Source organism: Hyperoodon ampullatus, assembly GCF_949752795.1.
Source record: "Hyperoodon ampullatus genome assembly, chromosome: 7".
Taxonomy (NCBI): Eukaryota; Metazoa; Chordata; class Mammalia; order Artiodactyla; family Ziphiidae; genus Hyperoodon; species Hyperoodon ampullatus.
Window position 1 is genome coordinate 40285727 of NC_136920.1, and position 13985 is coordinate 40299711.

General features: G+C 37.3%; 1 protein-coding gene across 1 annotated transcript in view; it reads left to right on the top strand.

Annotated features, from left to right (window-relative positions):
- MRE11 (MRE11 homolog, double strand break repair nuclease) overlaps positions 1-13985 on the top strand; it is a gene marked incomplete at both ends in the record, with an annotated part of 68221 nt that overhangs the window by 39951 nt on the left and 14285 nt on the right. Inside the window, 3 exons of the mRNA XM_079708582.1 lie at positions 766-822; positions 11946-12165; positions 13079-13162. Of these exons, the coding sequence (XP_079564708.1) occupies positions 766-822; positions 11946-12165; positions 13079-13162 (361 nt within the window). The remainder of the gene's footprint in view (positions 1-765; positions 823-11945; positions 12166-13078; positions 13163-13985) is intronic.

Below are 13985 nucleotides of genomic sequence, written 5' to 3' on the forward strand. Positions count from 1 at the left end.
TGTTTCTTATTTTGTAACACACACACACACACACACGCACACACTGATTGTAAGCTCCATGGAGGGCAGAATTCTTGACCATTTTGTTCATTATTGTACTTTCAGTTCCTACAATAGCACCCGGCACATGGTAGCTTGGCTCGGTAAATATGTGCCGAGTAAATTATTAAATAAATGGAGTTTATTTCTAGCTCCATAACCATATTATAAGAGCTTTGTGAGCAGGAACCAGTAAAAAAGGAAGCTTTGTATCCTTCATGGAACCAGGACCAGGGTTGGCAGACAGCAAACATTTGGTGGTTGACTGTTAGCAAAATGGATCTTCAGGGGCCCACCTACTTCAGATACCATTTCAGAGAGCCTCCTGGATAACTTGCAGCCAGGTGCCCAAAAATGATTTGAGCAATGTAATAATTCAAACCTATTAAAAGAGAGGTTTCTGTTTTTAGCTCTTTTACTGAAGTATAACACCCATAGGACATTAGAATTTTTTCCTCTGCAGTCCAACAGGCTGTTTTTCAATGACGTGGAACATTTGGTCAGCAGGTAATATCATTTTGCTTAGGGCCAATTTTTCTTAGAGTGCATATCTGAATTTTTAATGTAAGTCACTGGGGGAATATGACTTCTTTATCTTTCGTGAAACAAAACTATACTTGAATTTCTGAATTTTATGTTGTAATGGAAAACATCAGTTAATCAGTTTTATATTTACATAACAGACATGTTTGTAACATGTTTGTGATTTATGCTGTTTCAATCCAGGTACGTCGTTTCAGAGAAAGCAGACAGAAGAATGAAGAAGACGATGAAGTTCGAGAGGTAATTTTTCTGAAAATTCCTTTATTATATGTCAGCTTGTTAAATCAGAATAACTAGTAGGTTTATTTAGAGTAGTCAGTCCACAGGATCTCTGTTGGGTGCGTAGGACTGAGCAGGGGTTGGCTGAGGACCGCTGCCTTTGACTTATTCCAGTTTGGCCTACGAGTGTTCGGCTTGCTGATATTCTCTTTTTTTTTCCTTTTGCTCTTGTCGAAAACGTACTTAATTGCACATGTGTGTATGTGGTGGGTGCGGGCATGGAGGGGAGGTGCAGGAATAGTAGCCCGAAGAGCTCTTTTTAATGAAAATAATTCCCAACTGCTATTAGAGCATCTTATCAGTATAAAATCTTACCCTACTGAGCTAATATTGTTTGGGGCAAAAAGAAAGAAACTTAGTGTTTTGGTTAGCAATGTCATCATAGGTAAATACACAGTGTCCACTGGCCTTTCTAAAATGTTGAAATTAGCCTGTTCACCCTCATCACTGTCTTTTCACTGTCACTTTGGAGATTAGGGACTTGAGGTTAGCAACCGTTAACTTAAACTTTGGGCCTCTTCTGATACTTGGTGAATTCATGATTGAAGTATATTTTCCTGTTTTCTAATTGTCCTTAGTGTTTGATGATTGCTGTCTAGTACTTAAAAATTATGTTACCAATTATTTACTTTTGGGCTTTTGTCTTGATTGCTTTCCTTCAGCATTTTGTATAGTACCTGTTGTGGGTAGCCATTCTGTTTTTTATTAGGAATATAAATATTGAAAAAGGTATAGTCTGTGTCCACCAGAGATTCTCAGTTTAGTAGGTGAGACAGATACATGTAGAAAGAAAATTTTAAACCTTATGACCTGAAGTTTCATCCTCACTGAATTCATACAACTGTCCATTTTCGTTCCCTAAATACTTCAGAACTGTAGCTGACAGGCGGTGAATTGGAAAGAGTTGAAACGTGACATATCCCTCAGATTAACTTTGACAAGTCCCACTATCTTCTCTGCTACAATAAAAAGGGGATAAATAGGAGCCCCCTCCCCCCTTTTTAAATAATATTTTTTGCCTTGGTTTAAGCACACTCCTTAGGCAAAAGTCAAGACCTGAGTCACTAAGGAGAGAAGAAAAAGCACCCTGCTTAAGGAGAGGGAGACTCTCAATTTACTCTTTTCCCCCCTGAATTCTTCCAAAGGAATCCTGTTTAGTTGACTAGAAGGTAATACCACAGCCTTTAAGGTCAAGCAGTTTTAGACTCTGATAGGAAAAATCAGTTATCAAATAATTCTTCTGTACCATCTTTAGAGGTCATAAGATAGACTCTAGGTTTTTGTGGGTTTGTTTTTTTTTTTTAATGAAACTTCCAAGTCTAAATCTGATTTACTTCATCATCCGACATTCCATACTTGCTATTTAGGATTTTTAACTGATCCAATAATGCCACTTACCTGGAATTTTAGGGAATAGGAAAGTGACATTTTTGGTGTTGTGGGTTTTTTCTTTTCTCTGTCTTACTATAGAAGTTTGATGTTCTGGGACACTCCTCCCCTCCAAATTGTGTCCCACTTCATTAGAATATGAAGAAATATGAACAGTATAGTAACTCAGTTAATAACCTTTCTTTAAAAAGAATATGCTAGGATAACCTTCTAAATGTCTAGTTGTAATAGGTTTCACAGGTCTCTTTCTCTTATACCACTTAACACTATCCATGCAGTAAGATAGGAAATTTTGCAACATTAGCTAACATTACCAGCAATAGTACCAGTATTGACTACAGTGTTTTCCCACACCGTGTCTTTCATTAATAGCCTTCAGTAATTGACTACAGAACTAAAAGCTACCACCATCCACTAAATTTCACACTCAACTTTCCCAATATCAAAGTCATTCTCCTAAATAAATGTATTGGGAAAAAATAGAACTGGTTACCTATTTGACTTTATTCATTACTATTTTCAAGGGGGAAAGGGAAATGGTATTTATTAAATTTTTGCTATGTACATTACTTATACTAATCTCAGTTTCCATTTTACAAATGAGGAGACTGAGACCAGACTTAAGGTCACACGGTGGGGCTGGATTTTGAACCTGTTCTACCTCCGAGTCTGGACTTTTCCACCATACTATGTCCTATCAAGGCTTTATATTATAATAACATTAATACAAGATATGGCCAATGAATAGCTAAAAATTTAAGACTTCTAAAATCATGCAGCACGTGAAAATCACTTTATAACAAGCATAGAATCAATTGCTTTTTAAATTTTTTTACAAGGTGATTTTTGGAAGCTAAGAGGAGAAAGCTATAGATTAGGGATCCCCTACCACATTTATTATATTTGTATTCATCTTATATAGAATGCCCTTAAAGTAGAAAAGGAAGTTTGCCAAATGGTAAGAATGAATGCTAGAAAGAAATGATTCTTGGTTCTTGGATTATTTGACTTAAACTTGATTAACTTCTTCTTTTTTGTTTTGTTTTGTTTTTTAGGCCGCACTATGCGGCATGCAGGATCTTAGTTCCCCGACCAGGGATTGAACCCGTGCCCCCTGCATTGGTAGCGCAGAATCTTAACCACTGGACCGCCAGGGAAGTCCCTTGATTAACTTTTTCAATTTCACAGATTACAGAAATATTTCTTTATAATGGATCCTTTATGTTCGAAATCACTAATCTCAGTTTTTCATTAGTCTTTTAAAGAGTAAGAGTGAACATTTTATTCAAGGATGGTAAGGAGAGGGTATGAGAAATTTCATATGGGAGTTTTTCAGAAGAAAAAACTTTGGAGTTCAGATTTTCAGCTATATTTTAAGACTGTAACAGGTAATCAGGGCTTCTTAGGTAATTTTTTAGTATACCATAGGGTATTATAAATTTTTTCATTCTCAGCATTCTATTTAGAACTTGACTAATAGAGTTTGGGACTTTCCCAAGCTGTGGTTCACAGTTTTGCAGAATTATTTAGTTCAGAATATGAATCCCAGTATCATACTTAAATTATTTAAACAGACAAACAAAGCATTAGTCCTTCCAGTAGAGAAAAAACATGCTTTAATGTCTTTTTGTTCACATAGAAACACTCTCAAGTATCTTCTTTAATTATAAGTTCATATTTAAGTAAAAGGCCAAATAGTAAATATTTTAGGCTTTGCAAGCCATATATGGTGTCTGCCACATATTTTTTTTTTACAGTCCTTTAAAAATGTAAAAACTCTTCTTAGTCTGATCCATAGTCCATAGTTGGACTGGGCCTCTGATTTCTTTCTTATGTTCTATCTGAATTTGAGGCAGGGTTGATGCCCTCTTTTAACCTGTAATACCAAGTGCTATTAACAGAGTGAAGAGGCAACCAATAGCATGGGAGAAAATATTTGAAAATCATATATCTGATAAAGGATTAATAACCAGAATATATAAAGAGCTCCTAAAATTCAACACAAAACAACCTAATTTAAAAATGAACAAAGGGCTTGAATAGATATTTCTCTAAAGAAGAAATACAAGTAACCAAAAAGCACATGAAATGATGCTCAACATCACTAATCACTAGGAGATTCTAATCAAAACCATGAGATACAATTCACACCCCTTTGGATGGCTATTATCCAAATATTAGAAAGTAACAAGTATTGGCAAGAAAATAGAGAAATTGGAACCCTTGTGCATTGCTGGTGGGAAGATAAAAGCTACTGTGGGAAACAGTATTATGGTTCCTCAGAAAATTAAACACAGAATTGCCATATGATCTAGTGATTCCACTTCTGTGTATTTACCAAAAAAAATTGAAAGCAGGGACTCGAACATGTATTTGTACACCAATGTTCATAACATTATTTACAATAGCCCACAGGTAGTAACAATCCAAAGTCTATCAAAAGATGAATGGGTAAACAAGATATGATACATACATCCATTGGAATATTCTTTAGCCTTAAAAGGAATGAAATTGAAGTATAGAATGGTATATACTATATCATGGATAAACCTTCAAAACATTATACTAAGTGAAGTAAGTCAGACATAAAAGAACAAATACTATGTGATTCCACTTACATGAGGTACCTAGAGTAGTCAAATTCATACAGAGAGAAAGTAGAAGAGTGATTATCGGGGTTTAGGGGGGTGGTTAGGGAATGAAGGGTTATTTAATGGGTATGGAGTTTCAGTTTGGAATTATGAAAAAGTTGTGGCAATGGATGATGGCAGTGGTTGTACAACAATGTGAATGTACTTAATGCCACTGAAATACACACTTAAAAATGGTTAAAAATGGTTAAAATGGTAAATTTTTATGTTACGTATATATTACTACAAAAAAGTGCAATAATACTAGGGTATATTTTTAAATCTCGCAAAAAGTATATGGAAACATTGTCTTGCCATTGGCCCTATGCCTCCACTCATGAGGTAAATTCATAGAAGTAATGTAGTTCAAAGATAGCAGTAAAGTCCACAGTCTGTTGTACAGAAAGATAAAGTATTATCTGAGTATAATGTTTGAGATGCTAAAATGAAGATGTAGTATTTAGACAAAGGCGAAGTATGAAATTTGGCAATGATGATAATTCATTCAAAGAAGTAATAATCATAAAAAGGCATGTGTCTTAAATTTTGCTAGATTCTGCCAAATCACTCCAAATATGTTACACCAGTTCCTCTCCCGACCGATAGTATTAGGGAGTGCTTATTTCCCTGCATCCTTGTGGTCATGACATATTACTATATCTTTTGATCTTTACAAATCTAAGTGGTGAGAAATTATTTCTTACTGCTGCTTTTAATTCATACTACTTGTATTACTAGTGAGCCTGAGCAATTTTTATGTTTATAAGTTGTATTTATATGAAACACCTGATCATGTTCTTTGCATAGAATATTTTTTTCTTTTGCCTAGGGCATTGGTCTTTCTCTAATTGGTTTATAAGAGCACTCGGGTGAAAGTGTGTGCACACTCTGTATGTGTGTTTGTGTAGTAGCAGAGTTAGGGTTTTTGTTATGTAAAAGAAGTATCTACTTGTTCCTGAGAGTTTTTTGTTTGTTTGTTTAAATCCAGAATGGGTAATGAATTAAGAGCTTTTTTGGCATCTGTGAAGAAGCGTGCAGGGTTCTTCCTCCTGTGTTCTGTTAATATGGTGAATTATATTATTTTCTATCCTATTATTGACCCAACCTTAGTATCACTTTGTGAAGCCCCTGATGGTAGGTGTACTGGTCTTTCCATGCGCCCTGAGATTCCTGTTGTTTGCTTTGATATTCATGAGTAAGATACTGTAATTTTCCTTTTGTATGTGCAGTCCTTTGTCAGTTTTCAGTACCATGTTATGCTGGCTTTATAAAAACCAGCTGGAAGCTTTCTTTCTTTACGCTCTGTTCCTATTGAAATAGCCATGGAATCATCTGTTCTTTGAAGATTTGGTAGAATTTACCCGTGAAACTTTCTGGTTGTGATCCTTTTCGGGAGTGTAGTTCTTTTAAGAACTTTCTCAAAATGTTGTTAATTAGTCTGTTGAGACTGTCTATCTTTTTTTGATTCAGTTTAGGTCATTTATTTTCCTAATTACTTAGAATTGAGCAAAGTGTTTTATCATAATTCTTTTAATTTTTCTTAGATCTTTTTTTCCCTCCATTCTCCTTTCTTTTCTTTAATTTAATAATTCATTTTTAAATTGTTTCATGTGTTCTGATATGCAATATTTTTATTATCATTTTCTAGGTATTCTACAATTTTGGTTTTGTTTTGCAGTTTGGAGTCCAGGCTTTTGTCTTGTTAATTTCTAATTTTATTGCATTGTGATTAGAAAGTATGATAATATTCTTTTTACTATTTAGGATTGATGTTTTTCTTAGCATCCCATTATATATCAGTTAAAACATTTCATGGGGTCTTGAAAAGAAGTATATTGTTTATTTTCAGAGTACAGAGTTCAACATGTATCAGTTAGATCTACCTTATTATGTAATTTAGGTCTCCTTTTTTCTTTTAAATATATATATTTTTTATTTTATTTTATAAATTTATTTATTTATTTTTGGCTGCATTGGGTCTTCATTGCTGTGTGCAGGCTTTCTCTAGTTGCAGCGAGCGGGGGCTACTCTTCATTGTGGTGCATGGGCTTCTCATTGCGGTGGCTTCTGTTGTTGTGGAGCACAGGCTCTAGGTGCATGGGCTTCAGTAGTTGTGGCACGTGGGCTCAGTAGTTGTGGCTCATGGGCTCTAGAGTGCAGGCTCAGTAGTTGTGGTGCATGGGCTTAGTTGCTCCGTGGCATGCGGGATCTTCCCGGACCAGGGCTCGAACCCTTGTCCCCTGCATTGGCAGGTGGATTCTTAACCGCTGTGCCACCAGGGAAGTCCCTGTATATATATTTTTTAATGTAGAGCTAGTTCTTGTTATTCATGGTAGTTGTATTCTATAAAGTCACTGTAAACACTGAGTGAACACTGAACTGTTGCTCCTAGGGGAAGTATAGGTATAGGCTCCTGCCAGCCACTGGTTACAACATTTTTGTTAACTGATTAATACATAACCCTTTCCATGTGTGTTTCTGTTTTAAGACCTTACTCAATATATATCATTGATTCATTAGCATTGGACTTGTGGCCCATTCAGCTCATGCCTTAATGAAGCGTATATGACGCATGTGTGTCCTCCATAAGGCACATCACAGCTTCTTGCACTTAGGAACCCTAGACAGCGCTTCAGCACTACACTGGGGGCCGTTTTAAAAGTAAAATCCCCAGCTGAAAGCACAAAATTGTGAACACGGCAGTAAACGTACTGTGAAAAGGATACTCGTTTAAAGAAGACTGAGTGTTGCCTCGTTCGACCTCATCTGGGAAGGTGTGTGTCAGGCGATTCAGAATTTGCACCTCTCTGCACGTGTCCATGAATGACCAGAAACGCATCAGGAGTTAGAAATAGACTTTGGCAAGTAGGTGAATTTGCATATACGGAGTCTAAAAATTATGAGGACTGACTGTACTTCATCTGGGACAAGAAAGATGAATTGAAATCTTTTTCAACTATTTTTTCTTTGTATCTTTTTGGTTGTATTCCCTAAAGTTTTGTTCTTTTGGAGTTGTAATGCCATGTTGAGCCGTTCCTGTAGTGACTTAGCTGTTGTTTCACTTCAGCCAGTTCATCAGCGTGAAGCTGGGTTACCTCCACCTCCCCCCACCCGCTGCACTCCTGCTTCTGCACTGCCTGCTCTGTGCTTATCTCCTCATCTAGCCCTGTCTCTCCGTATTTCATGGCACCACACAGAGCTTAGAAAAGCTCTAGATGCCTATTCTTAGACCCAGAACTAGTCATTCCAAGCAAGAGAGACTGTTGTCATGGCCTCTTGGCATGGGTAGATCAATTTTGGGGCTCTCTACACTGTCTGAAACTCTTCTCAACCTTCTCCCTTAGCCAGGCCAAATATTCACTATACCCATTAACTCCTTCTCCTAGGTTTTGTGTTTTGTGGGTGGAGCAATTTTCTAATTTTATTCAAAAAGGTATTTTTAAAATTTTTGTTCTCCTTGTTACATTTTGATAGGTTTCAAGGAAGAGATCAGGGCAGCATTGCTCTTATTCTGTTTTTAATCAGAAATTTGTATTCATTTCAGAGTTAGGATATTTCATTAAGTCTCAAACTTGTCTTTTCTAGACAGTTTCTTATCAAATTAAAATTTATTAAGTTAAAATCTTGGCCTTCAGGTTTTTATTATTTTCCAGGCTTTCAATTGTTTTGTTCTACCTAATTATTTTTACTATATATTTGTAAGAGATTATTGCTTATGTTTTTCTGATTATAAAAGTAATATTTTAGAAAACCTACATTGTAGCACGTTTGAAATATTCAAGAATAATGAAGAAAACAAAAAGCACCCTAAAATTTCATCACCCAGAGATAGCAGCTATTTTTGGTGAGTTTTTTTCTTTTTTCTTTAATTTCATGAAAAAAGGAATCACTATCTTCTATTTAAATCCATACACCTAAAACAAATATCATATAATACCACTTATATGTGGAATCTAGAAAAATGGTACAGATGAGAACTTATTTGCAAAGCAGAAATAGAGACATAGATATAGAGAACAAATGTATGGATACCAAGGGGGGAAGGGAGGGTGAGATGAATTGGGAGATTAGGATTGACATATATACACTACTATATATAAAATAGATAACTAATGAGAACCTACTGTATAACACAGGGAGCTCTACTCAATGCTCTTTGGTGACCTAAATGGGAAGGAAATCTAAAAAAGAGGGGATATATGTATACGTATAACTGATTCACTTTGCTGTACAGCAGAAACTATCAACATCGTAAAGCAACTATACTCCAACAAAAATTAATTAAAAAAAAATAAATCCATATACCTATTCTCAGTCTTCATCTGGGTTGAACTCTCAGCATCTTTTAAAATAAAACTATTTTTCAAAAAAAAATTAAGAAAACAAGTCCAGGGCTTCCCTGGTGGCGCAGTGGTTGAGAGTCCGCCTGCCGATGCAGGGGACGTGGGTTTGTGTCCCGGTCCAGGAAGATCCCACATGCCGCGGAGCGGCTGGTCCCGTGAGCCATGGCCGCTGAGCCTGCGCGTCCAGAGCCTATGCTCTGCAATGGGAGAGGCCACAACAGAGAGAGGCCCGCATACCACAAAAAAAAAAAAAGAAAGAAAACAAGTCCATTTACAAGAACATCAAAAAGAGTAAAATACTTAGGAATAAACCCAATAAAAGAAACATAAGACTTGCACAATAAAAATCATAAAATACTGCTGAAAGTAATTTTAAAAGTCCTAAAAAAAAGTACTAAATAAATGAAATGATATCCCATGTTCATGAATTGGAAGACTTAGTACTGTTTAGATGACAGTAATCCCCAAACCCCATCTGCCTTTTTTTCTTTTTTTTGGCAGAAATTGACAAACTGATCCTAAAGTAATGGTAATTAAAACAGTGTGGTACTGGGATAAGGCTAGACAAATAGATCCATGAAACAGAATCAAGATTCCAGAAATAAACTCTGACATTTATGGTTAATTGGTTTTCCAGAACGGTGCCAAGATAATTCAATGGGGGAAAGAACAGTCTTTTCAACAAATGGTGTAGGGACAACTGGATATCCATATGCAAAAGAGGCTGGATCCCTATATCACACAGTATAAAAAAATTAGTTCAAAATGGATCAAAGAATTGGAAAAAAAGATCAAAGACCTAAATATATGCACTAAAACCATAAAACTCTTAGAAGAAAATATAGGAGTGGATCTTTGTGACTCTGGATTAGGCAATGGCTTCTTAGATATGACACCAAAAGCTCAAGCAACAAAAGAAAAAATAAACTGAAATTCATCAAAACTTAAAACTTTTGTGCTTCAAAGGATGCCATCAAAAAGGGAACACACAGGGGCTTCGCTGGTGGCGCAGTGGTTGAGAGTCCACCTGCCGATGCAGGGGACATGGGTTCGTGCCCCAGTCCGGGAGGATCCCACATGCCGTGGGGCGGCTGGGCCCGTGAGCCATGGCCGCTGAGCCTGCGCATCCGGAGCCTGTGCTCCGCAATGGGAGAGGCCACAACAGTGAGAGGCCTGCGTACCGCAAAAAAAAAAAGGGGGGGAACAGACAACCCAAGAAACGGAGAAAATATCTGCAAAACATATATCTGATAAGGGTTCGATATTCAGAACAAATAGAGAACACTTATAACCCAACAATAAAAAGATAAATAGCCCACTTCAAAAATGGGCAAAGTATTTGAATAGACATTTCTCCGAAAAGATACACAAATGAAAAGATGCTCAACATGATTAGCCACGAAGGAAATGCAAACCAAACCCACACTAATACACCACTTTATATCCATTTGATCTTTTGTTGGGTCTTCATTGCTGCACGTGGGCTTTCTCTAGTTGCATCGAGCAGGGTCTACTCTTTTTTTTTTTGCAGTACGCGGGCCTCTCACTGCTGTGGCCCCTCCTGTTGCGGAGCACAGGCTCCGGACGCGCAGGCTCAGCGGCCATGGCTCACGGGCCCAGCCGCTCCGCGGCATGTGGGATCTTCCCGGACCGAGGCACGAACCCGTGTCCCGTGCATCGGCAGGCGGACTCTCAACTACTGCGCCACCAGGGAAACCCGCAGGGGGTACTCTTCACTGTTGTGCGCAGGCTTCTCATTGCGGTGGCTTCTCTCGTTATGGAGAACAGGCTCTAGGTGCGTGGGCTTCAATAGTTGTGGTGCGTGGGCTTCAATAGTTGTGGCTCATGGGCTTAGTTGCTCCTCAGCATGTGGGATCTTCCTGGACCAAGGCTTGAACCTGTGTCCCCTGCATTGGCAGGCAGAATCTTAACCACTGCGCCACCATGGAAGTCCACATCCATGTGATCTTGATGCTTGGAACATTCTTTTTGGGTGGCACGGGGTTCATGACACAAGATTATTTTTCTTTCTCTATAGATTCAGTTACTTTAATTGGTTCTTCACTAGAGAAGCAAGAATCTCATAATTGGTTCTCATTACTTGCTTGTAAAGCTCCTTCTGCCATGCCTCTAGATTCCACCATTCTTGCTCGGAGAAATAAACAGCCACATCCTTGAAAGTCAGAGGTGATGGAGCTTGGCTCGGCCATGGGCCCTTGCGGTCCCACCCAGCCCCAGACGGGGTTACGGCCAAGCCAGGTGTCCCAACTGCCCGCGGCACCTCCCCTGCGGCAGCCTCCAGCTCCCCACCGACCTCCAGGTTTTTTTCTTGTTATTTATCAAGAGCCCATTGTACAAAGTAGCTCAAATGATGACATTCTCTTACAAATGGTGGTGTTGCGTTAGGGGCGATTGCCAACATTCCTCTCAGTTCTGAAACTTTTGATTTTGTGAAATTTTATGGTTCTTGATACACATTTTCAAAAGGTCTCATTTTACAGATATCAGTAGTATTGTAAATTGATCTAACAAATCGTAGGCACTGAATTTGATTGATGGGGGAGAGAGCTTCTCCTGTTTTACATTTTTTAGCATGATTAGTGAAAAAGAATAGTTTAGACAGTTTGGCAATATGAAATGTCCATCTGAGTGACTGGATTAATGACTTTTAGGCTGCTGCATTGTCTACTGATGTGTATTTTCCTCTTGTCATCCCTCTTAGGCCATGAGTAGGGCCAGAGCCCTCAGATCTCAGTCAGAGGAAGCTGCTTCCGCCTTTAGTGCTGATGACCTTATGAGTATAGATTGGGCAGAACAGATGGCTGATGACTCTGATGACAGCATCACAGCAGCAGCCAACAAAGGAAGAGGCCGAGGAAGAGGCCGGAGAGGAGGAAGAGGGCAGAATCCAGTGTCAAGAGGAGGATCTCAGAGAGGAAGAGGTTAACACTGTGTACAGTCTTTCTTACACATTCACACTTGGCAGTTGTGTGGGAAATTCAGAATTGTGTTCATCTTGGCAGAATTGAGTTACACAGTCCTTTAAAAATTTATTTTTATAATGCATAAAAACAGCCTTTAATGTAGTTCCAACATGTACATTTCACATAAATAAATTCTGAATGGCCACATGCACATATAGTTTGAATAGTTCTTAACACGTTTTTTTTAAAGAATTTCATAGTGCTTCTCACACATTGGGAACATTTAATAGACATGTTTACTCTCACATGTACAAAGTAGTAGTGAGGCAAACACTTAAGGAAAATGTCTAGCTAGTGCCCACTAACCGCAGGAAGAAAACTCCAGATTATAAAAATTATTATTTTTGAAAACTGCCCCTACACAATTTGATTTTTTAAAGCAATCATTAAATTAATTGCCATCATTGTGTCTAATGTGATACTATTGTCATTGAATAGTCCAAATAATAGAAGATAGTCATCCAGTGACTTCCTGATGCATTATAGAAATCCATCCCTAGGAATAGTTTTAAATTATTTTTTTATTAAATATTTATCTGTCGGAATTTTAAGCTGTTAAAATGGGTAGTACTTTAGTTAAAAATCTCCCAGGAGAGAAATCCCCATCTTCTAGTGATAATTGTTTTCATTATCCTTACATTTATAAATTTTTTCCTTACATTGTAATTGGAACAATATGAACCAAGTGTGGCCTAAGAATAGTCTCTGAAAATTAATTGATCAGACTCTAGATGTTTCTTCTTATATATATCTTTGACATCTTACACATAAACTATGTTCTGACATAACTTTATTTAGTGGTGTTTAAAAAAAAAAAAAAAAAACTTAGCTACTGATGGACTTGTATACTGACCGCTCATTATTCTAACAGCAGGCGCTGTTCTGGAGACTTCTACTCGAGGCAGAAGTTCAAAGGCCACTACGTCAACATCTAGAAATATGTCTATTATAGATGGTGAGTATAGACTGCAAAAGATCACCTAGCAGGTACTTATAAATTCCAACACAGGAAGACTCAGGAAACCCCATGAGTAAACCTTACTGGTTTGTGTTGAATCACAGGATAAATTATGCTGATTTAAAAGACCTTTGCCATTCATGGAGGCTATTGAAGATGGTGGGCTCTAAAAATTAATTTTTATATCCTACTTTAGACAAATTTGGTTATTTCCCTTTTATAGAGGGATCACTAAGACATGGAAAAGGCAGTTGGTCAGTGTGTCAACAATGATTAAGAGAGAAGGAACTGCTCCTTAATGTACTATAAACTTTCTTTCCTCATGCTGCTTTTGTCCATCTCTACCTTTAGTATAGAGTCATGTGAGCTGTGTTTAAGGGAAGTTATAGTTAGGATTCTTTGAATTGATCTTGTGTATGTGCTGTGGTCTAAAAATTAGCCTCAAACTAAGGGAACCTATTTTTATAAACTTTTTTAATAATAATTTAATATAGAAATTTAATAAACTTTTTAATATTATAGTTTATGAGATCAGAGGAAGTTGTAAGTCAGATCTGTGAAAATACACATTAAAATAGGTGGTGATATATTTTTCTCCCTACCATTCAGAGTATATCCATATGTACTTTATTTATATTATCTTATTATTTGAGATTAATTTTTGACAGATTGGAGAGTTGGACTAAATCTCACAAGATGAAATTTATCAAGGGTAAATATAAACTGTATTTATGTCCAAAAGGACAGCTGCACAGAGAAGTATATGATATTACCAGGGAACCACGTAAGAAAGACTTAGGTCACTAAGGTTGTGCAGGTT